This window comes from Prinia subflava, chromosome 12 (genome assembly GCF_021018805.1).
Source record: "Prinia subflava isolate CZ2003 ecotype Zambia chromosome 12, Cam_Psub_1.2, whole genome shotgun sequence".
NCBI lineage: Eukaryota > Metazoa > Chordata > Aves > Passeriformes > Cisticolidae > Prinia > Prinia subflava.
The window spans coordinates 2,064,993-2,090,697 of NC_086258.1; the positions used below are offsets into that span (position 1 = coordinate 2,064,993).

The 25,705-nt window shown below is 52.3% G+C and overlaps 1 protein-coding gene across 9 annotated transcripts in view; it reads left to right on the forward strand.

Moving 5' to 3' along the window:
- Positions 1 to 25,705, forward strand: part of LOC134557278 (histone-lysine N-methyltransferase EHMT1-like) — a 119,457-nt gene that overhangs the window by 81,871 nt on the left and 11,881 nt on the right. For 7 of the 9 annotated variants that reach the window (XM_063410133.1, XM_063410132.1, XM_063410134.1 and 4 more), the window contains 15 exons: positions 514 to 634; positions 2,395 to 2,526; positions 5,088 to 5,233; positions 8,097 to 8,240; positions 9,967 to 10,193; positions 10,846 to 11,010; positions 12,765 to 12,847; positions 14,113 to 14,219; positions 16,271 to 16,393; positions 18,573 to 18,674; positions 19,325 to 19,429; positions 22,201 to 22,355; positions 23,069 to 23,236; positions 23,614 to 23,758; positions 24,637 to 24,714. In XM_063410133.1, coding sequence (XP_063266203.1) covers positions 514 to 634; positions 2,395 to 2,526; positions 5,088 to 5,233; positions 8,097 to 8,240; positions 9,967 to 10,193; positions 10,846 to 11,010; positions 12,765 to 12,847; positions 14,113 to 14,219; positions 16,271 to 16,393; positions 18,573 to 18,674; positions 19,325 to 19,429; positions 22,201 to 22,355; positions 23,069 to 23,236; positions 23,614 to 23,758; positions 24,637 to 24,714 — 2,001 coding nt within the window. The remainder of the gene's footprint in view (positions 1 to 513; positions 635 to 2,394; positions 2,527 to 5,087; positions 5,234 to 8,096; positions 8,241 to 9,966; positions 10,194 to 10,845; positions 11,011 to 12,764; positions 12,848 to 14,112; positions 14,220 to 16,270; positions 16,394 to 18,572; positions 18,675 to 19,324; positions 19,430 to 22,200; positions 22,356 to 23,068; positions 23,237 to 23,613; positions 23,759 to 24,636; positions 24,715 to 25,705) is intronic. The other 2 variants (XM_063410130.1, XM_063410131.1) reach the window with 1 other exon arrangement.

Below are 25,705 nucleotides of genomic sequence, written 5' to 3' on the forward strand. Positions count from 1 at the left end.
CCTGGGTCCACTCCAGCCCTGCCAGGTGGCTCTTCAAGTGCAAAGTGGGTTTTTTTGTGGAGAAATATGAATATTGTAGTTTGAAAACCCAACTGCCAGGGTTCAAGAAGCATTGGGACAACCCTCTGAGGCCCAGGGTGGGGTGTTTGTGCAGGACCAGGAGCTGGACTTGGTGATCTTTGGTCCCTTCCAGCTCAGGATACTCTGTGATTCTACAATTAGTTTTTGGGAGAAGCTGGAAGTGTGCATGTGCCTGCCCACTTGCAGAGCTGCTCATGAGCGTGGTGTGAGGGCCTCCATGGAAGAGAAAGTGCAGCCTGCCCTGCTGAACTGACAGGAAATCCACCCACACGTGTGCCTGAGTTTCCTTTTCAGCGCTATAAAGGCACCTTAGCAGCCCTGGTTTCAAACCCCTGGTCCTTCTCACACAACTGGAGCTGGGTGAGGGCTGTGCCACACAGGGGCCCTGGTGCCACCATGCCTGACGTGCACGTGGCCTCTCTGGTTCCTCAGAGCTCCGAGTCCAGCGTCAAGAAGAAGCTGCTGAAGAGGAAAGGGAAGACGGACAGTCCATGGCTGAAACCCACCCGCAAGAGGAGGCGGAGGAATAAAAAGAAACAAGGAGGTGTGCTAGGTAATCAATGGGGTTTTGTTCCTTAATTCCATCCCAGGCAGCCTTCCAGGGGCAGGGGGAAGAACCTGAGGCCTGTGAGTGTGCAGGGCTCACTCTTCCTTCCCGAGGCTGGGCTGTGTGATAAGCCAGGCTGTGAACTTGCCCATCACTGGCAGGAGCTGCTGGTGTCACTGTAGCAGCAAAACACGTGGCTCTGTCCTTGGAATGCTGGAGGAATTTTATTTTGTTCACAAATCCCTTTATTTTAGAGTATTGAAACAAAGGCCTCACGGGTCTTACAAAAAGGAGGAAGAGGAATTTTATATGGGGAGATGGTGACAGGACAATGGGGAATGGCTTCAGACCTCAAGATGGGAAATTGATGTTATCTCTACAGGAGAAATTGTTCCTGGGAGGGTGGGCAGGCCCTGGCACAGGGTGCCCAGAGCAGCTGTGGCTGTCCCTGGATCCCTGGCAGTGCCCAAGGCCAGGCTGGACATTGGGGCTGGAGCAGCCTGGGACAGTGGAAGGTGTCCCTGCCATGGCAGGGGCTGGAATGGGATGGACTTTAAGGTCCCTCCCAACCCCAACCAGTCTGGGATTCTGTGACATGTGTCCATGTGGGCTCCTGTCCCATGAGCTCAAGGGAGCATGTTTAAATGCAGAAGAAAAAGGAAGAACTACCCTGGAATGCTGCTCCATTGCTTTTGTGTGGATTCTTGTGCAGCTGAATGCAGTGTGCAGGTTGGCTTTGCTCCTTGTGGAAGAACCACAACATTTGGAAGGAGCTGCCTTGGGCCCATCTCAAGTGGGGTTGTTGTTCAGGGGGTCCCTCTTTTGTCCAGGTCACTGAGCACCAGAGAAGGTTGCAGTGAGCTCTGGTGGGAGGTGAGGAGATGCAGGAGTGCAGGCTGGATGTGATGCTGCTTCTTTGAGAAAGATGGGAGAGATAAAGTGGATAGTGCAGCTGTGCCTTCAGCCTCATTGCTAAGGTTTCATTCATCCACTGCCACCAAAGGCTTTATTTTTATTCTTCTGGGTTTGCTAATTCAATGCAAAAAGCTCATTTTTGTATCAGCAGCTTTTTGATTCTTCTGAGTGAGCTGACCATTTTTCAGCCCCTGCTCTGTCACTCACCTCTTCCTCCCAGGATGCCACAGGGACCCTTACCTTGATCCCTGTCACAGCAAATCCCCAATTCTTCATTTCAGATGCAGACTGCTTTTCTGCCCCTTCAGCGGAGGGGGGAGCTGGTCTTAAAGGGTAACCAAACTCTCTTGGCCAAGCTGGACTGGCAGAAGAAAACCAGGAGAGCCAGTGAAGCCAAGGGAGTGCAAGGACACTCTCAATTCCCTCTCAGGTTCTGAGGACTCTCCCCCAGTCCCTGCCCAGCAGCAGCCCTCTTTACTTAGAGGCAGAACTTGACTTTTTTGTGTTTCCCCTTGCACTAAGCTGGATGTCACCTGTCTCATCCTCCTCCTGAGGTGCAGTTGGCTCTGCCTGGCCAGCGAGTACCTGAGCCCTCCTGGGGCCAGGGGGATGCTCAAGCCCTGCTTCATCCCTTCCTCGTGCCCTTGCAGAGGTGGAACTCCTCTGTTCCCTTTTCCTGTTCCCTGCCTGGGTGGAGGTGGAAGCTCAGTGTGACCAGACCAGTGCCCAGCCATGCCCAGATGTGGTGTTGGCACATTCCGTGTGCTCTGCACTGCTGGTTCCCGCAGGGAGCCTGCACAGCCTGGGGTGCTTTGCCTGTGGGGTCTGTGTCAATGCCCTGTTCCATGCAGGTGCTGAAGCCTATAAAGCCTCGCTGGGCAGCAGGGAGGGCCCTGGCCAGGAGAACAGCATGGAGTACATGGAGGTGTCCCTGGATTCCCTGGATCTCCGGGTGAAGGGGATCCTCTCCTCGCCAGTGGCAGGTGAGTGCTGGGGCTGGGGCTCGGGGATTGGGTTTGAGGTTGGAACTGGGGTTGGGGTTGAGGTGGGGATCGTGTTGGGGTCGGGGTTGGGTTTGGGTCTGGGTTTGGTGGTGGGATTAGGGCTGGATTTGGGGTCAGGGCTGCTTTTGTGTCTGGGTTTTGGTTTGGGGTCAGGTTTGGGGTTGGGGTCAGGGATGGGTTGGGGTCAGGGATGGGTTTGGGGTCTGGTTTGAATTTGAGTGTGGGGCCAGGTTTGGGGTTGGGACTGTGTTTAGGGGTCAGGTTTGGGGTCGGGGTCGTGTTTAGGGTGGGGGTTGGGGTTGGGTTTGGGGTTGGGTTTGTGTTTGGGGTCGGCTTTGGGGTCCCTTTGTTCCGCGGGCGGCGCCGTGCGGGGCCCCGGCTGCCCCCTGGCGGCCACAGAGAGCGCAGAGCAGCGGGAATGGGGCGGGAGCGGGATCGGGATGGGGATGGGGATAGGATGAGGGTTGGAATAGGGATGGGGATGGGGATGGGGATGGGATAGGATGAGGGTTGGAATAGGGATGGGGATGGGGATGGGATAGGGATGGAGAGAGGATGAGGGTTGGGATGGGGATGGAACTGGGATGGGGATGAGGATAGATATGGGGCTGGGTGGGGGATGAGGATGAGGGTAGGGATGGGGCTGAGATAGGAATGTGTCTGGGATGTGAATGAGGATGACGATGGGGATGGGAATGGCTGGGATGAAGATAGGGATAGGTCTGGAATGGGAATGGGGCTGGGCTGGGGGTGAGCATGAGGATGGGTATGGGACTGGGATGGGGATGAGTGTAGGGATGGGGCTGGGATAGAAATGGGGATGGATTTGGAATGGGGTGAGGCTGGGGCTGTGGGTGAGGATAGGGAGGGTGCTGGGATGGAATGAAGGTGTAGGTGGGATCCCAGTTCCAGTGAGGCACATTAGCTCAGGAATACTCACTCCAAGGGTCCAAGGCCCTTGCCCCAGCCCTCCTGTCCCACTCAGCAGCTCCCCTCCATTCCTTGAAATGTGCTGATTCAGCATCCCCAGAACTGCTGCCACTGCCCCTTTGGGAATGGTTTGTTCAGCCCTGGGAGGAGGAGGGGCTGGTGCTGCTTCCAGTGCTGAACTCTCCTCAGATCCAGCAGCCCCTGGCTGGACCTGCCTGTCTGTCCCCACTGCTCCCTCAAAGGTTGTCTGGCTCCTTTGATAGAGGCACATCAAAGAGAGGGTGGGAGCCTTCCCCACCAAGGGAGGGTCAGGAGGGCTGAGGGATGCTTTCACCAGAGCCCCTGGATGTCAGACAGATTAGGGAAGTGACAGCTCAGAAAGTGAGGAATGAGCTTTGTGATTTGTGCTCCCAGAGAAAACTCTTAAACCTTTAAGATCTTGACAGGATTTTACATGAAAACAGCGAGGACTTTCTCTGGCCTTGTATGCCTTGAAATATCCCTTTGCTAGGCTTGGGTTTGCAACTTGTTGGCTCAAGGAAGTCCTGATGGGATGAAAGGGGCTTGTCCTCGGCTGGCAGGGTCAGAGCCACGGGCAGGGTGCTCTGGGGGAAGGCTGCCATTGCCAGGGCATCTCCCCCAGGCATGAAGTTAAATCTGCAAAACCTCACAGCAAGATAACTCTCCATTCCCATTCAAAAGCTTGAAAAATAGCAGCAAGCTTCCTTCTCAGTGTGAGTCCATCCTGTAGCAGTGGGTAGGGAAAGCTTGGGATGCTTCAGGGTGAACCAGCTCAAAGCCCAAAGCTCAAAGCCCAATGTTGCAAACATTGCAGACATGGTTTGGTGCAGGACTGGAACGGGAGGGCAGGATTACAATCAACACCTTGTTACTAGGCCAGTGTTTGACAATCTTGGGTAACCCAGGGATTGATCTCAATCCAGAGGAACCACAGGAATATTCCCACAGTGACCCCCTCAAAAGCCCTCATCCACCTTTCCATAGGTTTGTAAATGTTCAGCATCTGAGAGGAGATGAGGAAAAGGCAAGAGCACTGGAGCATCTTGCTGCTTTCTTTTCCCTGGTTTGTTCTCTTTCCAAAATAAATAATTCTTGGTTGGCTGACACCGAACAGTCCCAGGAATTTTGTTTTCCCATCTGTGTAATAAGCCTTTGCAAATAGGAATTTGTGCTTTCCTGATCATCTTTATTTATCACTCCACTGCCCATTCAGATTTCCAGCTCTGTATGGTTTCCTACAAATTTCCTGGTGCAAAAGCCAAATGTTGTGGGGAGGTGAGAGAGGCTGATGAAAACCTGCACCTCTTTGCTTTGCCTTTTTGAGGTTTTCTCAGAAGAAGCTGATCTTAACCCATCACTATTGATTCCAGCACACTCAGCTGAGTGTGGCTGGACGTGGAAAAGTACAGGAGGCTTTTGCAAACTCCAGCTGGTGTGAAAGGGTCTCTTTTACAGGGTGGTGCTACAGCCTGGAGAGCATTTCAGGACATGGAGTGGGAAGATGTCACAGGACATGGCTGGTGTTGGTGGACTGGATCCTTTCTCCTGGGAGAAAGCTTGAGTTAATTTGCTGTTTCTCTGTGCCCCAGGTCTGTCCAATGGCCCTGAAGCAATGGAAGTGGATGGTCTCCAGGAGGTGCCCCTGTGCAGCTGTCGGATGGAAACCCCCAAAAGCAGAGAGATCACCACGTTAGCCAACAACCAGTGCATGGCCACGGAGAGCGTGGATAACGAGGTGGGAGCCTGTCCTTTAGCCTCCCACAGCCTGTCCTGCTGAGGGCAAGGCCATAAAGAGTGAGGAGCTGTGCCAGGAGCACGTGTGGGGTCAGGCAGGGGCTCTGGCCTGCTAGACTGGGACCCACTGGTGTGAGGAATGGCAGGGCAGTGTCCCCCTCGCTGAGCCGAGGGCTCCAGCGCTCTGTGCCTGTCACAGCACTGGTGAGGCCACTGGGAAGGAGCAGGTGCTGTGTCTGCGTTGGGAGAGGCTCTGGGTGGGTCTCTCGGCCTGTGTGGCTGGGTCTGGTTGATGTAACATTCACACTTCAGGCCAAATGGGCTCAAACACAGGAACCTGCATCAGAGGGAGGAAATCCAGTCAAGGATTGGAGCCGGTTTCCCTTGGCTACAAAGGAGCTGCTGCACACCTTTCTGTGGCCAGGTGTTGAGTTCAGGAGCTTGGCATGGCCTCTGCTGCCCCAGCCTTCCTCTCCCCTCTTCTCTTTCTGTCCCAAAGCTTCCATGTCCTGGCAGCTCTGCAGCCCCAGGTCTGACAGGGATTGCTCTCAATGCCTTTGGGTCGGTCACAGCTGGGCCGGTTGGGCTCTGCTGGTTCCAGAAGTGTGGAAGGAAGTGGCAGAAGTGACTCCATTCCAAAATCTGGAAAGTGAGAACTGCAGGACAGGAATGCTCTTGATGGATTTTCCTTTTACTGGGAGGCGCTTGGGTTTCTTTTCAGCTTCAGCCTCCCTACAGCACCCTCACACTCACTGGTGGTAGCACAAGGAGTGAGACTATCCCTAGTTCTCCTCTAGGATCCCAGGAGAAGGGTAAATGGAGGGACAAAGGGATGATCAGGTTTGTAGACCAGCTCTGCTTCTGTTATTATGTGCTGGTACTTGCAGGAAGAGCAATTTCCAAAGAATGGCAAAATTGATTCATTAAGAGGAGATGTCGTGGGAGACTCATCAGGGAGGGGGAGACCCCAGGGTTTCTAAACAAACACAAGGTGTGTGAAAAAAATCCTGCTGCTGGCTGTGGTGAATTGACAGTTCTGTCCCTGGATAAATCACAGGCAGGAATAGCAGAGGACATGCTTTATGTTAGATTTTTTTTAATAATGGGGTAAGTGACTCAGAGATGTTAGAGGAATATTATATGTGTGAACAGTGGCTTCTTCAGACTGTCATGTCCTTGGAGAATGTTATAAATAGTTATGAACACCCTGCTGCACTCTCTAATGGTTGGAAAATAGCAATTAATCACATTGAACTTTTTTTAGAGTTTCTAACAAGTAATGCAGTGTTGCAGAACAGTGCAGGGTCTTCCTCACACAGGTAATGCAGCTTTCCACATGTCAATGGAATTTCCTCAGCTCAGTACAATTCCTCCTCAGGAGAAGATCCATGGTCCTCTTGTGACACCCCTGGGGTCAGGGTGGTGACAGGGATCACTCTGGCCAAGATGTCCCAACCACAGGAAGCCTTTGCAGCTGGAATTTGGGAAAGCTGAATTGGAGATGCCAGGGCGAATTATGAGCCTAGGTTAAAATCCATTCTCTTTTCCCACAGGGGTGTTGCCTCTGCAGGAGTGGAATTAAAAAAAATTAGAGACTAAGTTTAGTTTTGTTGAGAAAAAGCAGCAGATCCTTGGCTGGAGCAGAGGTGCAGTCTGTGGCACAGAGTCCCTGACTGACTCTGTCATGAGGACAATAAATTCTCCACCTTCCCTCCCAGGGAGCCTTCCCTGGAGCAGCCTTTCATCTTTATATTCCTAGTTTATAAATCCCCTTTGCCAGGTATTTGGGGAAAGCAAGAATATTATCAAGGGGAACTTGAAACACAACCCAATGAGTGTTGTGTCGTGCTGGCAGTGACAGCTGGGCTGGGACAGTGGTGGCTGCAGGAGGTGCTGATCCCTCAGAGCAAGGAACACTGCCTGGGAACCCCAATTATGGAACCTGCTGCCAGTAACAGAACAAGGTGGGGCATGAGAAGGCATGGAGTGATAGGAAAAGGCAGATGGCTTTAAGCTGAAGGAGGACAGGTGAAGAATGGGAAGAAATTTTTCCCTGGGAGGATGGGCAGGCCCTGGCACAGGGTGCCCAGAGCAGCTGTGGCTGCCCCTGGATCCCTGGCAGTGCCCAAGGCCAGGCTGGACAGGGCTTGGAGCAGCCTGGAACAATGGAAGGTGTCCCTGCCCATGGCAGGGGCTGGAATGAGATGAGCTTTAAGGTCCCCTCCAACCCAAACCATTCCATGGTTCTGTGATCCTCTGATTTTTAAGCCCAGAGCTGTAGATTTGTGAAATCCTTCAGAAAACCTGCTCCAAACATGACTTTAGCTGAGCTCTCATGAAAGCCTGGCTCTTCATCCCTGTGGTCTGGGCAGGGGCCAGTGCTGGAACCAGTACAGACGATAACTTCCCTGGCAATCAGGAGCAATTATTTTTCCCTTTATCTTCCTGTGACTCGGAGTTTTGAGCGGTAACAAGATTTAGTGCGTATGGTCTCGTTCTCTTGGTCACTGACACCCGCTCTTCCTGGCAAGAGGAGAGTGTGTGTTGTGTGAGTCAGGCCCCTGGGACTGCCCCTTCTGCTGCTTGGCTGTTGCCTATTTCCAGTCATGATTCTGTTGTTGTTGTCGTTGCAAGGAACAAACGACTCGGGGTGCACATGCATGTTAGTTAGTAATGATGCATTCCTTCCTGAGAGCAGCTTTCACAGCTTCCTGCTGCACTGCTAATGCTCTCTGGCACACAGCTGAATTCCTGTGAAGAAGCCAGGGCTCCTCGAGGCAGCGTGCAAAAATCTTCCTCCGCACAAGCACAGGGAGTGTTGTGGTCTCCAGTAATTTCATTTCCTTTAATTTCTCCTGTTCCAGCTGGGCCGATGCACAAACAGTGTGGTTAAGTATGAACTGATGCGCCCGTCTAACAAAGTCCAGCTTTTGGTGCTGTGTGAGGACCATAGAGGGAGGATGGTGAAACACCAGTGTTGCCCTGGCTGTGGATACTTTTGCACTGCAGTAAGTCCGTGCTCTCAATCTAGGGAAGGGGGTACCTGTTGCAATAGCTGGAAGCTGAAGGTGGAGATGGTCCCTAAAGGGGTTTCCTGACTTCCTGGCATCAGCCCCACCTCGTTCCACAGCACATCAGGAGGTGTTTTCAATAGGAATGTGTGTGAGGGTAGCTGAAATCATCACCTTTATCGTCCTGGAGCCCCCCAAGGGGTGTTACTGAAGGGATTTTGCATGCTGCAAGTCTTGCCTTTGGAATTCCTTTGGAACAAGGGTTTGTTGTTTTTCTTTCTGTGTACAGATCAGTCACATCCAAAAAATGTCTTAGCTTGGTTTGTAAATGAACCTGTGCCTCCATCTCTGTGTCCCCTCAGGGTGGGGAACCTGAGTGATGGCACTGGACCAAGGCAGTGTTGGAGATCTCAATTAGGTTAGATATTAGGAAGATTAAATATTAGGAAGAAATTCTTCCCTGTGAGGGTGGGCAGGCCCTGGCACAGGGTGCCCAGAGAAGCTGTGGCTCTCTCTGGATCCCTGACAGTGTCCAAGGCCAGGCTGGACAGGGCTTGGAGCACCCTGGGATGGTGCCCTGCCCATGTCCCTGCCCATGGCAGGGGGATGGAACCAGATGAGATTTAAGGTCCCTTCCAACTCAAACCACTCTGTGATCTTCTGCTGCTTCTTCCACCTCTGCCACCAAGGCTTTGAAGGGACTTGGTGCAGTCCTTTGGTGGTCAGTGTCCTGCTTTGCCTGTGGATAAAGCTGAAAGGCACCAACTGAGGCCTCACAGAGTGATGATGAGGCTTAATTGTGTGATGCTGGTGTTTTTCAAGATGACTCAAGGAAAGATGCTGCAGTAATCTCAAGCATTACTGTAGTAAATGGAGCCATCCTGGGTTTTCCTGCTGAGTCAAAGATCATTTAGAAGATAAAATCCTCAAAACCCTTCAAGGCATTTTGCAAAGCTGAAGTAGAGTTAATTAGCTTGCTTGGGAGGACTGAATTCAGGAGAACAGGGGGTTTGGCTGGCCTTTCCTTGCACTGTCTTCCATCTCTCAGTGCTGCGTGCTGGTGCACAGAGGTGAACCTGGAGTGTTTGTCTGTGCCACCCATCAGCAAGCCAGGGCACAGCAGGGCTGCAGGCAGCACCAAGACCACAGGCAGGGGGTTCTGAGGCCCTGCACAGCAGTTGCAGGGACTTTGCTAGAAAGGGAAGATAATTTTAAGAGGAATTGCCCAGTTTGTTGCATGAGCAGCTTGTTTGGGTTAATTAGGCTGGTCCAGGCAGAAGAGTCACATAATTTGGGTTACAGTGGGGTCAATGGCAGATCCATGCATGTTCTTGGTTTGTGTACAGCTGTGTTTCAGGTAGTGTTAATGCTGGCTCAGCACAGGGCTGAGGTTTTCTTTTCCAGTTTTGGGGGCGTCCTTACAGTGCACTGGCACTTCTAGAGACACAAGCGAGAACTTCAAGCGTTAGAGGGAAGAGCTGGAAATCGGGACTTCTTTGTTCTGTTTCCCAAGCACAATTCAAAATCTTGCTTTGCAGTCCTTAACCAAGTGAGTTTTTCCCCCTTAACCTTGGTTTTGTTCTCTTCTAAAGAAGTGGCAGTGCTTGCTTTACTGTACTGGACGCAGCAGGGCCGAGAGAGGTGGTGAGAGGAGTGGCGTGGAGCGTGTGAGGGGCGCGGCGCGGCCGGGCGCGGGCTGAACTCCTCTCTGTGGTTTTTTAAGGGCACTTTCATGGAGTGTCAGCCCGAGAGCAGCATCTCCCACCGCTTCCACAAGAGCTGTGCCTCGCAGGTGAACGACACCAGCTACTGCCCTCACTGCGGGGAGGAGGCCTCCAAGGCCAAGGAGGTGACAATAGCCAAGGCTGACACCACCTCCACGGTGTCCCTGAGCTACGAGCAGCAGAAACCGGCGGCTCTGGAGGGCAGGGCCGACACCACCACGGGGAGGTGAGCTGGGGAGCACGGGGGGATCTCAGACCTCCTGTCACACCAGGCTTTGGTTTGAGTGTTTGGGCTCCTCCTGATGAGCTGAGGGCTGCCTGGGCCGGCTCAGCTGCAGGGGTGTGCAGGGGTGTTTTGTGTCACTCGCTGTCCCGGAACTGAGGCAGATGCTCTGGAGGTTGGAGGCTTCAGGAGTTAAACCATTCCTTCCTCTTGTTGTTAGCAATGGAATAATAGTGCAGTAGTTGATACTGCCAGGTTTGCTGACTGACAGTGATTCCCTTCTGCAGCTCCTGACTCGCACCCACAAGCACAAGGGCAAAGAGAGGAGGAAAACACAAATCAAGCCAGCCCTATGTTGAACTGTGTTCTGACTTCCCAGCCCATCTGGCCTTGTGTAGGTGGCTTTAGGACTTGCCCCACGTGCCTGGGTCTCCTGTAGCACAGAGTACATCAAGATGTACTCAGAGGGCAGTGCAGTTCCTATCTGGGACAAGTTCTTACCGAAAAAGCTGTAAAATATTTTGGTTTGGCTTTCGATTTCAGTTATACTGATCTGTATTTAAAATGCATTTGCTTTCCTTTTTTGGCATAAGAGAGACATTGTTGTGTATTTTTAATGGTTGTGCTTTGGCTGTCTCTCATTTTTGCTCTTCAGTGGCACTGGGACGAGGTTGTCAGAGGAAGACAAGCCAGAAAGTTCGGCTGCTGAAGGGTTTGAGATCGCTGGGTCTTCAGTTTTTCCAAAGCCTACAACTAGCTTGACCCAGGGACCAGTGAAAGAAACTCTGGAAAGTGCCCTGATTGCCTTGGACTCTGAAAAGTAAGGAAAAGACCATTGGGTCACTCCAGTTCCCAGCAAAGTTTCTTAGCCTAGAGAAAATGAGGTTTAGCTTTTCTGGATTTTGGTCCAGCTTTTTTTGTTCACTTCACTCTTTAGTCATCAGATTTGGGAGAACTGTTACAGCTCTAAATGCCTTACTGATTTCTCTGGAGGATTTAGTTTTTCACTGGCTTTTCAGCTGCAGCTGTAACTTCTGGGAGCTCCTGTTCACAGCAGTGAGACCCAGAATCTTTTGTTGAGCAGCACTAAACAGATCCAGCCCTCATTGGAACAGGATTGGCTGGGGCTGGAGCTGGAAGTTTTAAAATCTCCTTCTGGAGACTTGTTTTTCTGGAGCTGTACTCTGGAGCTGTATCAGAGAATCACAGACTGGCTTGGGTTGGAATTGACCTTAAAGCTCATCCAGTGCCACCCCTGCCATGGCAGGGACACCTCCCACTGTCCCAGGCTGCTCCCAGCCCTGTCCAGCCTGGCCTTGGGCACTTCCAGGGATTCAGGGGCAGCCACAGCATCTCTGGGCACCCTGTGCCAGGACCTGCCCACCCTCACAGGAAAGGATTTCTTTCATATATTTAGTCCCAGATTTCCCATCTTTCAGTTTGAAGCCATTCCCTGTGTCCTGTCCCTCCATCCCTTGTCCCCAGTCCCTCTCCAGCTTTGTTGGAGCCCCTGTAGGCCCTGGAAGGGCTCTGAGCTCTCCCTGGGGCTGTCTTTCCTCTGGGTGAGCACCCCCAGCTCTCCCAGCCTGGGGAGCTCCAGAGCAGAGGGGCTCCAGCCCTGGGAGCCTCCTCTGGATTCACTCCAGCAGCTCCAGGTCCTCGTGTTGGGGATCCCAGATTTGGATCTGCAGGTGGGGTCTCACCTGAGCAGGGCAGAGGGGGCAGAGCTCCCCCTGCCCTGCTGCCTACGCCGGGGGATGAGCCCAGAACTTTGTCAGGCCCATGGGTGGCAGTGGGGGAGTGACATTCCTGCCTGTTCTCCCCTGGGGATTCACTCCCATTCCTGCCTGTTCTCCCCTGGGGATTCACTCCCATTCCTGCCTGTTCTCCCCTGGGAATTCACTCCCATTCCTGCCTGTTCCTCCCTGGGAATTCACTCCCATTCCTGTCTGTTCCTCCCTGGGGATTCACTCCCATTCCTGCCTGTTCTCCCCTGGGGATTCACTCCCATTCCTGCCTGTTCTCCCCTGGGGATTCACTCCCATTCCTGCCTGTTCTCCCCTGGGGATTCACTCCCATTCCTGTCTGTTCCTCCCTGGGGATTCATTCCCATTTCTGCCTGTTCCTCCCTGGGGATTCATTCCCATTTCTGCCTGTTCTCCCCTGGGGATTCACTCCCATTCCTGCCTGTTCTCCCCTGGGAATTCACTCCCATTCCTGCCTGTTCTCCCCTGGGGATTCACTCCCATTCCTGCCAGTTCCTCCCTGGGGATTCACTCCCATTCCTGTCTGTTCCTCCCTGGGGATTCATTCCCATTTCTGCCTGTTCTCCCCTGGGGATTCACTGCCATTCCTGCCTGTTCTCCCCTGGGGATTCATTCCCATTTCTGCCTGTTCTCCCCTGGGGATTCACTCCCATTCCTGCCTGTTCTCCCCTGGGGATTCACTCCCATTCCTGCCTGTTCTCCCCTGGGGATTCACTCCCATTCCTGCCTGTTCTCCCCTGGGGATTCACTCCCATTCCTGCCTGTTCTCCCCTGGGGATTCACTCCACCTCTCTCCCTGCTCCTGCAGGCCCAAGAAGCTGCGGTTCCACCCGAAGCAGTTGTACTTCTCTGCCAGGCAAGGGGAGCTGCAGAAGGTCCTGCTGATGTTGGGTAGGTGCCTCTTTCCCAGGCCAGGGCCTGCCTGGCAGCACTCCCAGCTCCTGCCAGGCTGTGCCAGCAGCCACTTCCCAGCAGGGCACCACGTCATCCCCCAGTGCCCCCGGGGAGGGCACTTGGAGCAGGGAGGCTCCTGCGGGTGATGTGTCATTGGAGAGGGCTTCATCTCTCTGGGAAATGTGCACTGTTCCCCACTTGTGTCTGCATTTGAGCGTGGTTTTATCCACACCAGCTGATTATGTCCCCAGAATGACCTCCCTGTGGTTTTCCCCATCCCCTCTCCATCTGTGGGATACGTGTTTGCATCCAGTAGAGAGGGAAAAGATGGGAGTCAGCTTAAGCCAAGACCCATCAGCAAGAAAGCAAAAAGGAAGAGCCTTCAATCCACAGGGTTTGTTTTGGGGTACAGAGTTGCCTGTCACCCTCAGCACCTTTGAGCTGCTGAGTTTGTTTTTAGCATCTAATATTCCCCAGGAATTTCCCCTCTGAAGGACACAATGTTTTCTCAGGATGCTTCCTTTCCACTCCAGTACTTTGCTGTACATTTTTGGACGCTTTCTGTTCTTGCCCTTTATCAGTTCCTTCTTTTTTTTTGTCTAGCAAGTGTTTGCTCCATTGTTCCTGTCTTCAATAGCACAGAAATGCTATTCATTGATATTTAACTACAGCCTCATCATATACACAACTTGTTATCATGCCCAGACATCTTTGTCTGGCTGTCAGCATCATCCGTCAGTCTCTGCACAGCTGTGAGGGTCTCTGGCCAGATCCTGAGCCTGTGTGGAGAAATTCCATCCCTGTTGCAGCTCTGTATTAGCAGGGGTGCAAGCAGGATCGCTAATATTAATTGCAGTTAATAGTGGTGAGACAGAGGCCAGGTGGTACCAACTCCTTGTTGTTCCCAATTTCTGGGTTGCTTTAAACCAAGCAGCGTTTTTCCTTTCTTTATCCTTGTGTTGTGTTTGTTGTTTCTGAGATGAGTTGGGAAGCTGAGGGATGTGGTCTTTGGAGAGACAGTAATGCCTTAAAAAGGTCTTGAATTCCATGGTGTTTCTAAGCTCTGGGTTTGAGGGCTGTTGCATATTGAATGTGCAGGGGACTCCCTGGGAGCTTTCTGGTGAAAGTGTGCAGTGAGACGTGAGCAGGGCTGAGGATGGGCTAGGAAGCCATTCTTTAAAAGCCTTTAGCTGAGATGTGATTCTCCTGTTACACTTCAGTCTCTGAACTGTGGCTGAAAGTGTCTCTGCTCTGTTTTGCAGTGGATGGAATTGACCCTAATTTTAAAATGGAGCATCAGAGTAAGAGAACCCCTCTCCATGCTGCCGCCGAGTCTGGCCACGTGGACATCTGCCATATGCTCATTCAGGTCTGTCAGCACTTCCAGCCCTCTGTACAAACCATTTTCTGTGGGCTTTGGTCTGCCCCACGTGGAAATCAGCAGCGGGAAATCCCTCCTGTAAAAATCCTCCTCAATCCCAGGGTTTGCTGAGGGAGGGCTTGGAGGACACAGCTGCAATTGTCCTGCTGGGCTGTTCTCCAGGCAAGGAGCAGGGGGAGGTTTGGTGCAGGGCACTGGGGGGCGGGTGGGGATCTGTGCCTAGGCACAGCCAGATGTGCCAGGACAACCTGGTGCACTGCCAGATGTGCTGCCAGGCCACCCTGGTGCACTGCCAGATGTGCCAGGACAGCCTGGTGCGCTGCCAGATGTGCCAGGGCAGCCTGGTGCACTGCCAGATGTGCCAGGACAGCCTGGTGCACTGCCAGATGTGCCAGGGCAGCCTGGTGCACTGCCAGATGTGCCAGGACAGCCTGGTGCACTGCCAGATGTGCCAGGACAGCCTGGTGCACTGCCAGATATGCTGCCAGGCTGCAGGAGATCTCCAAGCTCTTGGTTTTGATCTCCAAGCCAGGTTGCTCTTGATGATGAGGGCAGTAAGGCAGGCCAGGCCCTGTCTTCCCTTCTGCCAAGACCTGAGGAGCTCCAGCAGAATTTTCCTCTGCAGCATAAATGTCTCACATGTGGAAAGGAGTGAAGGAAGATGCAAATTTGGTTTATTGTCTGAGATTTGGATTCTAACCGAGGGAAGATGGTCAAAGCTGTAGGGATGTTGTTGAGCCTGCTCCAAAACAATGTGAAGAAGAAAAAGGATAAAAAACTTAACAGTTTTTCTTTTTTGTACTGATGTACTGGTCTGGAGTGACTGGAAGTGTGTTTTGTTTACCCTGTGGGATTGGGAAGCCTTGAAGGGCTGTGAGAAGGCAGCAGTGACTGGCCCTTGGAAATGATCCTGCTGGGCTGGTGCATTTCAGCACCTGGAGCTGGAGGCTTTCAGGAGCTGTTTGAAGGCAGCATTGGGCCTTCCTGGCTGCTCTCACTGAAATTACTGCTGGGAAGACAGTGGAATGAGGAAAAGGAGCAAAACTTGTGCAATATTACAAACAATTTAATTATCAGTAGGGTTGGTTTGTTTCCAAAGTGCTTCATCTTGTCTCTCCCTGAGGTCTTGCTTCTGCAGCAGCCCAGTGCTTGGCTGGGAATGGCCCCAGCCTGTTCCACTTGAAATACCTCTCCTCTGCTCTGGTTTAAACAGCTCTGGCTGGGGAAAAGAGTCAAAGCAAAGGAATTTAGTGGGAGGCACCTGAAAACAGCTCCTGGTGCCAGGTGAACCTGAGTCAGCTGCTGTGAATGGGTCTGAGCCTCACACACACACACCTGCCAAGGACTGTGTCTGAAACCTTCTGGGTTTAAGTTTTGGGTGGTTCCTGAGCTCAGCCCAAGGGCTAAAGCAGGCAGGATAACCTGACACAGCCGTGGTTGGTAAAGAGCGAGGTGTTGGTTGAAGGCCCTCTGGGCTGAACTGAACAGATGCTGAGACCTCTGTGGCAGTGGTGCCATTGACTTCCACAGGAAGCTTTAGCCAATCCCCAGGATATTTTTTACAGCTCCTGCCCCTGTTGCAATCAGCAGGTTGTTCCTGCTGCTTGTGACATTGAGAAGAGCTGGTTGTTGTAGTCTCAATGATAGACCAGGGAAAACAAAGCTGCTGGAAAAAGGAGGAGGCTGCCTTTTCCAAATTGTTACACAAACAATATCTAGAAAGTAGGAGTACAAAATCTATTAATAACAGGAATTATTTAATACCAGCTGTTGGCTTCCTTACAGTTCCTTCCTGGCTGGGGAAGGCAGCAGAGGGGGCAGGCAGCGTGTGCTGTTTCCAGAGCAGGTGGACTTGCACTGCCTTCTTTCCTGGTTTTATTTCTTCTTTTTTATTCTTTTTTTCCCCCTGCTTAATATGGCTAACTTTTCGAACTTGTTATAATATAAAATATATTGTTATTAAATACCTTGTTATTAAATCTCTACTCCCACACCCTTCCTGTGCTGATTGTCCTTGTCCCTGCCCTGGCTCCCAACAGGCCGGTGCTAACATTGACACCTGCTCCGAGGACCAGAGGACCCCGCTGATGGAAGCAGCAGAAAACAACCACCTGGAAACTGTGAAATACCTGATCAAGGCTGGAGCACTCGTAGATCCCAAGGTAGCAGTTTATTCCTTACCTTGTTCTCCTGAGGAAGCCTCTCTCCAACATTTCTTCTTTGAAGTTTTGGGTGGAAGTGCCCAGGCTGAGGAGAAATGGACGTTTTTGTCTTGGAGTGAAGGCTGGGGGTGTCATAATCTCATTTTTCTGCTGGCCGTGAACTGTTTGGGGCAAGTGTTGCCACTTGTCCCTTTAGTCTGTGGCACCAAATGTCAGGGGATTTTGATTTCATAAGTCTTAGTCTCACAAATCCATGGCAGTGGAGTTTGATTTCAGAGTTCCCTTCTCTGTAGACTCTAATAATGAGAGTTTAGGGGGGATGTTTTAAAATGGGCTGGTAATTAGGTGCTTGCCAAGCCAGGAAAAATGACAGAGGAAGCTTTCCTTTCCAAAGGACTGATGTGTGGATTCTTGCAGTCATGCTGCAGTGGCAAAATCGAACCCCGTCTTTAAACTCTACCCCTTAATTTAAACCAAAACAATAAAATGCAGCTGTCTCTTTGCCTTTAGCATGCTCTGGTTGCTTTGCAATCTTGGAAAATACACAGAACATTTATTAGTCCTATAAATCAGATGCTATTTGGAGCACAGGAGCCCTCCCCATGCGAACTTATTGTCACAACCTGCTGCTCTTGGCTGGTTTGGGAGGGAGCTGGCAGCATTGCACAAGGTGTCAGGTGCTGCCCAGTCCAGGCCCTGAGTGGGTCCTTGGGAGGCTGGTTCTGAGCTGGGAAGGGGAAAGGACAGGGCAGGCACGTGTGGGGTCATGCTGGCCACTGTCCCACGTGCCTTGGAGCAGCCCAGACATCTCCCACCTGATTGATTCCTGTACAAGAGAAAAGAGGGGAGTTTGTGCTTCTCAAGGTCCAGGGAAGGAGATAAATTCTGAGCCTGCAAAAGCAAATTAAAAGCCTCAGATCACATCTGATGTCTAGGCTAGTTCATGATGTTAATTAGTTTCTTGCACCAACTCAGGCCTCTGTTTGAAAGCAGCAGCCTTGGTTTGGAAGCAGCTGCAGCCCTTACCTGGGGCAGGTGTGTGCAGAGCCCTGGGGCTGCAGGGCAGGGAGCTGGGGGGGAGCTCCCCAGCCCCCAGGGTGAAGCTGTTGGTCCTGTTACCAGGATGGAAAAGCCCCACTCAAACCCTGCAGAAACTTTACCATAAAATCTGCCTCTCTCCCAGGGCTGAGGAGCTGCACTTGGTTCTTGCCAATGCAGGGGAAAGCTGTGGAATTATTCAGCTGGAGCAGACACCTACAGGGGTATAGAAACTCTTTCTGTGTCCCAAGGAGCCCTCATGGTGCAGTCCTGACCTGAGGTGTCCCCTCCTTGCTCAGAGAGCTGCTCCCTCACCCTGCATCACGTCAGCTCCATCCCAAAGCTCTTATCTCCAGCATTGTTCCAGGGATTTAGCTGGAAGGAGTCGTTTGGTTTTCAGTCTTTTGTTTCCTCCTCCTGATTTCCTGCTCTCTGGGCCTTGCTCTGTGCTAAGCTCTTGGGATATAAATGCCTGATAAAAATCAGGCTGCAGCCAGAGAGATCTTTGGAGTGAGGGTGGGAGCATCCCCATCATGACTCACAGCCTGTCCATCTCCTCCAGGCCTTGTATTCCCGGCTCCCAAAGGCATTTTCCTTTCAGCCTTGGGGTTGTTTGTTATCTCCTGTCTGGGCAGATGGCCGTGGGCAGGCTGGGGACCTGGTCTCTTTGGAGAGAGACACCACAGCCCTGGGCCCTGCTGCCAGGTGCTGGGTTAAGGCCTTGGGCTAACAAAACCCAGCAAAAAACCTGGAGAACTGGAGCATTTTGAGTTGAGACAAAGAGATTTTTCTGATGTAAAGTGCAGATTTTGCCTGTGTAAGGGATTTCTGCTTCCCTTTGGCTCTCCAGCACATGGAGAGGAGTGGGAAAGGGGCTGTTAGAGAAGGGATCATCACTGCCAAGGTTTGGGGCTGGTACCTTCCCCAGGCTTTGCAAATTCCTTTGCACTCTCAGTCTCCCTCTCTGCACAGGTGGCACTCTGTGGTGTAAAGCTCCCAAGCTCTGCTTAATGCTGGCCCTGGCCCCTGCTCTCTGCCCTCCTGGCAGTGGGCTGGAGTCTTTGGCAGTTCTCTGCTCCTTCTGAGAGCTCCTCTGCCGTTCCTGAGCATCCCTGAGGGTTTGTTCTGTGCTTGTGTGCAGGATGCTGAGGGCTCCACGTGTCTGCACTTGGCAGCCAAGAAGGGGCACTATGACGTGGTGCAGTACCTGCTCTCCAACGGGAAGATGGATGTCAACTGCCAGGTGAGGCCTTCCCTGGGCAGGAGCTGCTCTGCCCAGGGCAGGGACTCCCTCAACCCCGTGCTGCCTGCCCAGTGCTCACCCAGGCACGGTCCTGCTGCTGGGGGACACCTCCAAACCATCACAGGGACAATTCCAGGGGCCTCCTGCCTGCCAGGGAGGGTGATCCCCTCTCTGACCTCAGGGAAGCTTCCCTTGATCTGCAGTTTCTCCTTGGCCTGGAATTTGCTGTGGAGCCTGTTGCTCCAGGGTGTCCCTGTGCTTTTCCTCCTGCAGGGATCGTGGCCAGTGGTGTGGGATGGGTTGAGCCTGACATTTGTCACTGTGGGGAGAGAAAGAGCTGCCCCTGGGGCCAGGGCAGCTCCCCCAGGCCTCTCAGGGAGTTTCTGTAAGATCTTTTACACACCCTGGCTGTTCCTTGTGCCTTTTGGGCAGTCACTTGAGCAAGCTGGAGACCAGCGCCAGCCTGCTGAGCTGGAGTGAACTCCAGCATGAGCTCCAGCTGGCTCGGCTGTGCTGCTCCCAGCCAGGGCAGGCTGTGAGGGACCTGCGGCAGTGCAGGCAGAAGGGGAGGGAGGAGAGAGGCCAGGGCTGTGGGGAGGCAGCAGGAGGCCGTGTCTGTGCTGGGTATCACCCTTGCTGTCCCTGGCCAGGACGACGGCGGATGGACGCCGATGATCTGGGCCACCGAGTACAAGCACATCGAGCTGGTGAAGCTGCTGCTGGCCAAGGGCTCCGACATCAACATCCGTGACAACGTAAGGCTGCTCTGCAAACTTCTGCAGAAATCACAAACCTCTGTTTGAGCCCCAGACACACCCCAGGGGACAGATTTGGGCTCAGTCCCTTGCCACAGTGTGAGTGAAAAGTGTCTGGTGAGAGTTTTCCTGCATTCCAGGAAGAGGTCTGGCGGTTTGTGGGATGTCCTTTCCCTGCAGCTGCTCTGTCACAGCCTGCAAGGAGCTGTGTGGAGTTCTCAGGCTGGACTCAGCTCTGAGCCTCACTGATTCCCATCCCTCTGGGCCCACTGTGCCACCACTGAGCTCCATCTTTGTCCCAGGCCAGTGACTCTGGGTGTGGATTAGGGGCACCCTTGCGTGCCTTGTGAGGGGAATGACCTCGTATTTGTGTTTCTGGATGGACTGGGCACTCTACCAGCACCTGTCAAAGCCTGGCTTTGCCTGGGCATCACTGGCACGAAGCTCTGGTGTGTCCAGAGCATGGCCAGGCTGGCAGCTCCAGCCTGCCCTTCACCTCCCTCAGTCCTGCTCCAGTGGGATGCACTCGGTGCTGGAGCCCCTGGGAGCTCGGTGGGACCCCAGGGCTGCCGGTGGGGCTGTGCCAGCTGCTTTCCCAGGGATTTACAGGGAAACAGAGGAGATACAAAGGAGATACTGTCTGGTGTTTTCCCAGCCCCCTTCAGGGGAGTCATTGTATCAGCACTGCTCCTCTTTGTTCCTGATACTGTGTTTCTCATTTTTTTCTTGGAGTCTGTGAGGATATTGAAGTGTGGTGTCTCACCCCATTCCTGGAAGTGTCCAGGGCCAGGCTGGACAAGGTTTGGAGCAACCTGGGAATAGTGGAAGGTGTCCCTGTGGCAGGGAGTGGCACTGGATGAGCTTTGGGGTCTCTTCCAAAGCAAAGCAAGCCCCTCTGTGTTTCTGTGGTTGTGTGGTTTAACCCCAGCCAGTCACCAAGCCCCTCACAGCCCCTTGCTCACTCCCCCACCAATGGGGAGAGAATCAGGAGGGTAAAAGGTAGGAAAAGACTCATGGGTTGAGATGCAGTTTAAGTGGGAAAGCCAAAGGCACACACACAAGCAGAACAAAACAGAGAATGTATTCCCTGCTTCCCCTGCAGTTCAGCACCTGCAGGAGAGCAGGGCCTCACCCATGGAACAGTGACCTGGGAAGACAAAAACCATCACTCCAAACATCCCCTTCCCTTCTTCTTTCCCCACTTTGTATCCTGAGCTGATGTCAGATGGTCTGGAATATCCCTTTGGTCAGAGTCACCTGTCCTGCCGTGTCCTCCCAGCTTTCCATGTGTCCCAGTCCCCTCCCCAGTGGGGCAGCACGAGGACCGGAACAGGCTCTGTGTCAGCAGCATCAGAACCATCTCTGTGTCACCATCCCCGTGCTCAGCACAGCCCCACACCAACCACTGGGAGAAACAGTAACTCTACCCCAGCCAAAAGCAGCACACTTAGATAGTCCCCAGGCAGGTCTGGATCCAATCCTGTTCCTAAAAACAAAAGTCAAGGTGAGAGGGGGCTCTTTGGGCTGTCACATCTGCTTGTTGACTCTGAACAAAACAGACTCTTTGATCTGCCACAGCTTCAAGAACACACATTAATGATGAACATCAAATCAACTCAGTCAACAATTTACTTGAAAGAAAACTGCTCTTAGCAGCTGTGTGTGTCACACATCTATCCTGGACCTGCAGCTGGGGTGTCCTGATGGGTGTGGCTAAGGACAAATGTCACTCGTGCTGGGAAACATCCTGCTCTGGGAGAAATGCTTTGGAGTGTGGTGATGCCTTTTCAGGGAGGAGCAATGCAAGGCAGAGCAGCAGTCCAGGTGTCTGTGACCTGTCTGAGCTCCAGCACGTGGGTGCAACTCACAGGATGGATGTTTTCTGTAGATTGTATGGGATTTTTCTAGATGATACTGCAAAGGGAAGCAGGAGCTGGGTAGAAAAGTGTCTCCCCCTCCCTGATGTGTGGCAATAGCTTCCTGTTTAAGGCAGGACCTTAAGTTATGTGGTGACAGCTCAAACACTCCAGCAGCAGCTTTGTTTTTGCTTTAAAAAGAAGAAAAAAAAGAGCATAGCTGGGTGATCATTACTATCATTTTACTGTTGTCATCGACGTCGTTGGAGCCTGTCATGGGGAAGGGATCGACGTGTGCTGCAAATTGCAGTGTAACAGAAAACAGGATCATCCCTCAAAATATCTCCATCAGAAAGATGAGTGTTCAGCTATTTCCAGTGCTGCTGGTGAGAGATGAGTGCATACAGTATTTAAGAGATGCCTGGAGTCAGATTGATTGCTTACTCCATGGCTCCTGGTTCTCTTTTTGGCACCTTCACGTACCCTATGTGCTCTTTTCCTCCTTAATTTCGTGCTGTGCTCTTTTTCTCCCTAATTTCGCAGCCCTGGGAGGCACAGTAGCTTTCCTGGCTGTTAGGGCTGGAGAAACTCAGCTTCCAGCCTTTTCCAGCATGTTTGTTCATGTCTGTCACCTCTTTCCTGCATTGATCCAGATTGGTTTGTGGCTTAGAGACAGATGAGCTGTCTGTGTGTGTGTAGGGAACGTGATGGATTGCCCTGGTGTGCAGAGGTGGATGGAGTGAGAACTCCCTGTGTGGCTGCTCTGAGGTTTCCCTGTCCTGGCACTCCCAGCCAGCCCGAGCAGGGTGGGGATGGCAGCCACGTGCTGAGCGCTGCAGGTGCAGAGCTGAGGAAGGCGAGGTCCCAAAGCCACGGGGTTTTAAACAATCTCCACTCTCTTCCCTTTCCCTCCAGGAGGAAAACATTTGTTTGCACTGGGCTGCTTTTTCTGGCTGTGTTGACATAGCTGAGATCCTGCTGGCAGCAAAGTGTGACCTGCACGCCGTGAACATCCACGGGGACTCGCCCCTGCACATCGCAGCCCGGGAGAACCGCTACGAGTGCGTGGTGTAAGTGCACTGCTCCCCCCTCTCCCTGCCCCCCTGCCTGCTGCCTGGCAGGCTCAGCAGAGCCTCTGAAAGGCCTTTGGCCCTTACACACAGCCAGGATTGGGGTGGAGGGCTTGTTTTTCTCCCAGGGGTGGGGCGTGTGAGCTGCTGCCAGAGCTGGTCAGAAAATGTGGCGTGTTCTGGAGTTGGAGGGGCTGTGCTCAGCCTGGGCTTCCCAGCAGGAAGATGTCAGGCTTGGTTGATTAAAGCTTTTTTTCCCCCACAACTAGCATGGTAACAGGGCTTTTCCTTTGCTTCATCCCTGCTCTGAATAAAGCCATCATGCTCTCACCAAAAGCTGGTGAGTATAAACAAGGGCCAAGTCCAGCACCAGTTTCCTGTGGGACTCTTCCATTTCCAGCCTACTCTTCCCACCCCATATCTTTCCCTGCCAGAGAGAGTTTCAAGCCTGTCTGAAGTTAGGCTGGTACCAGCAAGGTACCTGAAGCAAGGCAAGGTTTGCCCAGAGCTCTCATGGGTGCCCAGAGCTCCAGTCTGTGGCTTCTGTCAGAAGGATTCACTGAACCATGCTTAATAAAGAAAACTCAGGTGATTATTCACTACTACAGATTCTTCCTCGTCCCTTAAGGGCTGGCTGGAGGATGTGATTCAGCTTGTTTTCCCCTTGCCTGCTTTCTCCTGGGGAATCCTTACCCTTCCTTGCTGTTTTGCAGTCTCTTTCTTTCCCGTGGCTCGGATGTCACTTTAAAGAACAAGGAGGGTGAGACCCCGCTCCAGTGCTCCAGCCTTAACTCTCAGGTCTGGGTGGCTCTACAGATGAACAAGACTCTCAAAGAATCATCTTCTGAGAAGCCTGCTCAGATAGAGAAGGTGGTGAGCAGGTGAGAATAGGGCTGGCTTTGCTTGTGGGTCATGAAATTGAGCCCTTGCACAGGGAAGGCCGGGGCCCCGGTTTAAGAAAGAACTGTGTAGCTTCTTAAACTGGTGTGAAGGTCAGTGTGAGCTTAGAAAGTTCTTAGTAAGAGCTGAGCCCATGCTGATTCAGTCCATGGTTTGCAAATTCATCCTCTAAATGGAAATATTCACAAGCACAAAGAACCATCTGTGAGGCAGGGTGGGAAAGCATGAGCTCTGTTCTAGTCTGAATGGCTTTGAATGCTCAGAGCCCAAAGCCACTGGTTCTGCCCCAGGATGGCATTGGAATGGCCCCTTGTCTGGGAGTGTTTTCCTTCTGTGACAGTTCCTTCTCCACTGACAGGGACATTGCCCGGGGTTACGAGCGCATCCCCATTCCCTGTGTCAATTCCGTGGACAGTGAGCCCTGTCCCAGCAATTACAAATACGTGTCACAGAACTGTGTCACCTCCCCGATGGACATCGACAGGAACATCACTCATTTACAGGTGAGGGATTCTGCTTTGTTCCTGTTCTGGGCTGTGCAGTGCTCCTCAGGACAGATCTGCCATTCCAGATGGGAATGTCGAGTCCTGATATTGTCATCAAATTCCAGCTAAGGTTGAGTGCCTCACCTCCAGCTCTTGTTGTAGGAGATGGGATTTTGATTTTTTCAGTTTTGAGGCTTAAGCTGAGCTCTGTGTTCAGTTGCAGCATTGGCCATCTGGTGCTGGCTGATGTGGCTCCCAATTGTCCTTGTCCCCCCTTCTGAGGCTGGAGAGTCAGGGATTTGTTGGGAGACCTTCCCTGTGCTGCCTTCCCATGGACTGCAGCAGCCAGGCCGAGATCTTGGCTGTGATACTGCAGTCCTGGAAGGGCTGGGTGGGAAAAGCAGGGATGGGGAAGTTCAGGGTGAGGGTGAGGCCTCACTGGGCACAGCTCTGAGCTTCCCAGGGCCAGTCCCTGTCGTGCAGCAGCCTGGTGGGGGGCTGTGCTGGCCTGGGGATGCCAGGGAAGCAGCAGGGGAGGACTGAGACAGCACAGCTGCATCATCTCCCAGCTCTGGTCCCTTCTTGGAGCTTTCCTTGTGCTCAGGTGTGGAGAACAGCTCACAGGGCATGGGGGAGGGTTAACAACAGGGGAACATCCCCTCCTGAGCAGCGAGGCTGGCTCAGAATGAGATCCTTCCTTGCAAGGCAGAGTCCTTTGGTGCTCACTGCACACAGAAGTAAACAATGGGGTAAAATTGCCACTGGATGGTGAGGCTGGTGATCCTTCTGGCCGAGGAGCTGCAGCAAGAGGAGGAGATGTGGTTTCCTGAGCCAGCCACCAGTTGCAGTCTCAGTTGTGTGAGTGGTGTGGAATTAACCCTTTGCTTCTCTTGCAGTATTGTGTCTGTATAGATGACTGCTCCTCCAGTAACTGCATGTGTGGCCAGCTCAGCATGCGCTGCTGGTACGACAAGGTGAGGACACACAGCCCCCTCCTGGCTCACTTCAGGGCTTGGGAGCTGAACTTTGCCTTATGCAGTTCCTTGCACAGCTCAAAACCAGGTTGGACAGGGCTTGGAGCAACCCTGGTCTAGTGGGAGATGCCCATGGAAGGGGTTGGAATGAGCTGAGCTTTAAGGTCCCTTCCAACCCAAACTATTCCCTGCTTCCAACTCCTTTCTTGTTGACTTAAAATGCCTGAAGTTATAGTCTCAGCTCTGGGACATGTGATAATCCAAACTGTGTGCACAGGGCAGTGTTTCTTGTGTTATTTGTGTTCCTCTCGTGCCAACTGAACCATTAATTACACCCATGTGATAGGGTGCACTTAATCCATGCATGAAATCAGCTTCCATTTGAGAGCAACGTGGAAAGTAAGATGTAAACAAAGAGGGGAGAATAGAATGATCATTTTTAAAACCTGCTTTTATTTATTGTGATTCTTCTGGATGAAGACAGAGTAAAGATGTTTTCACTGCCACATTGCCAGAAGTCAGGTTTGATTTGGGTGAATGCTTCAGCCCTCCAGGGAGGTTTTGAGATTCATCTTTGGGCAGGTGCTACAAAGATCAGAAGTTCTGTGAAGCTCTGCAGGTTTCTCCCAGGGGGAGTGTTGACATCTTTCTTGGCTTTGTAGCCATTTTATTTACACACTAATAGGTGATTATACCTCTCAAGCCTTAAAAGCCAAATTTGTTAAATATGATAAATTGCATCCATTGCTTCCTTAATCCCATATGTTGGTAAATAATTGAATTGTAGCTTTTTTGGGGAGTGTTATTTAGGAAGGTAATGTGGTTCACAGAACTTGGGTGTACTGGCCTTGGACTCTGCAAGTTCAGGCTTTATTCCAGAGGCAGACTAAGCATCCACTTCTCCCCTCCAGCACAGCAAATGGCAATAATGATGATGATGCACACCAGTTTTCTGCACAGCACTGGGAGGTATTTTTTTAATGCTGTGTAG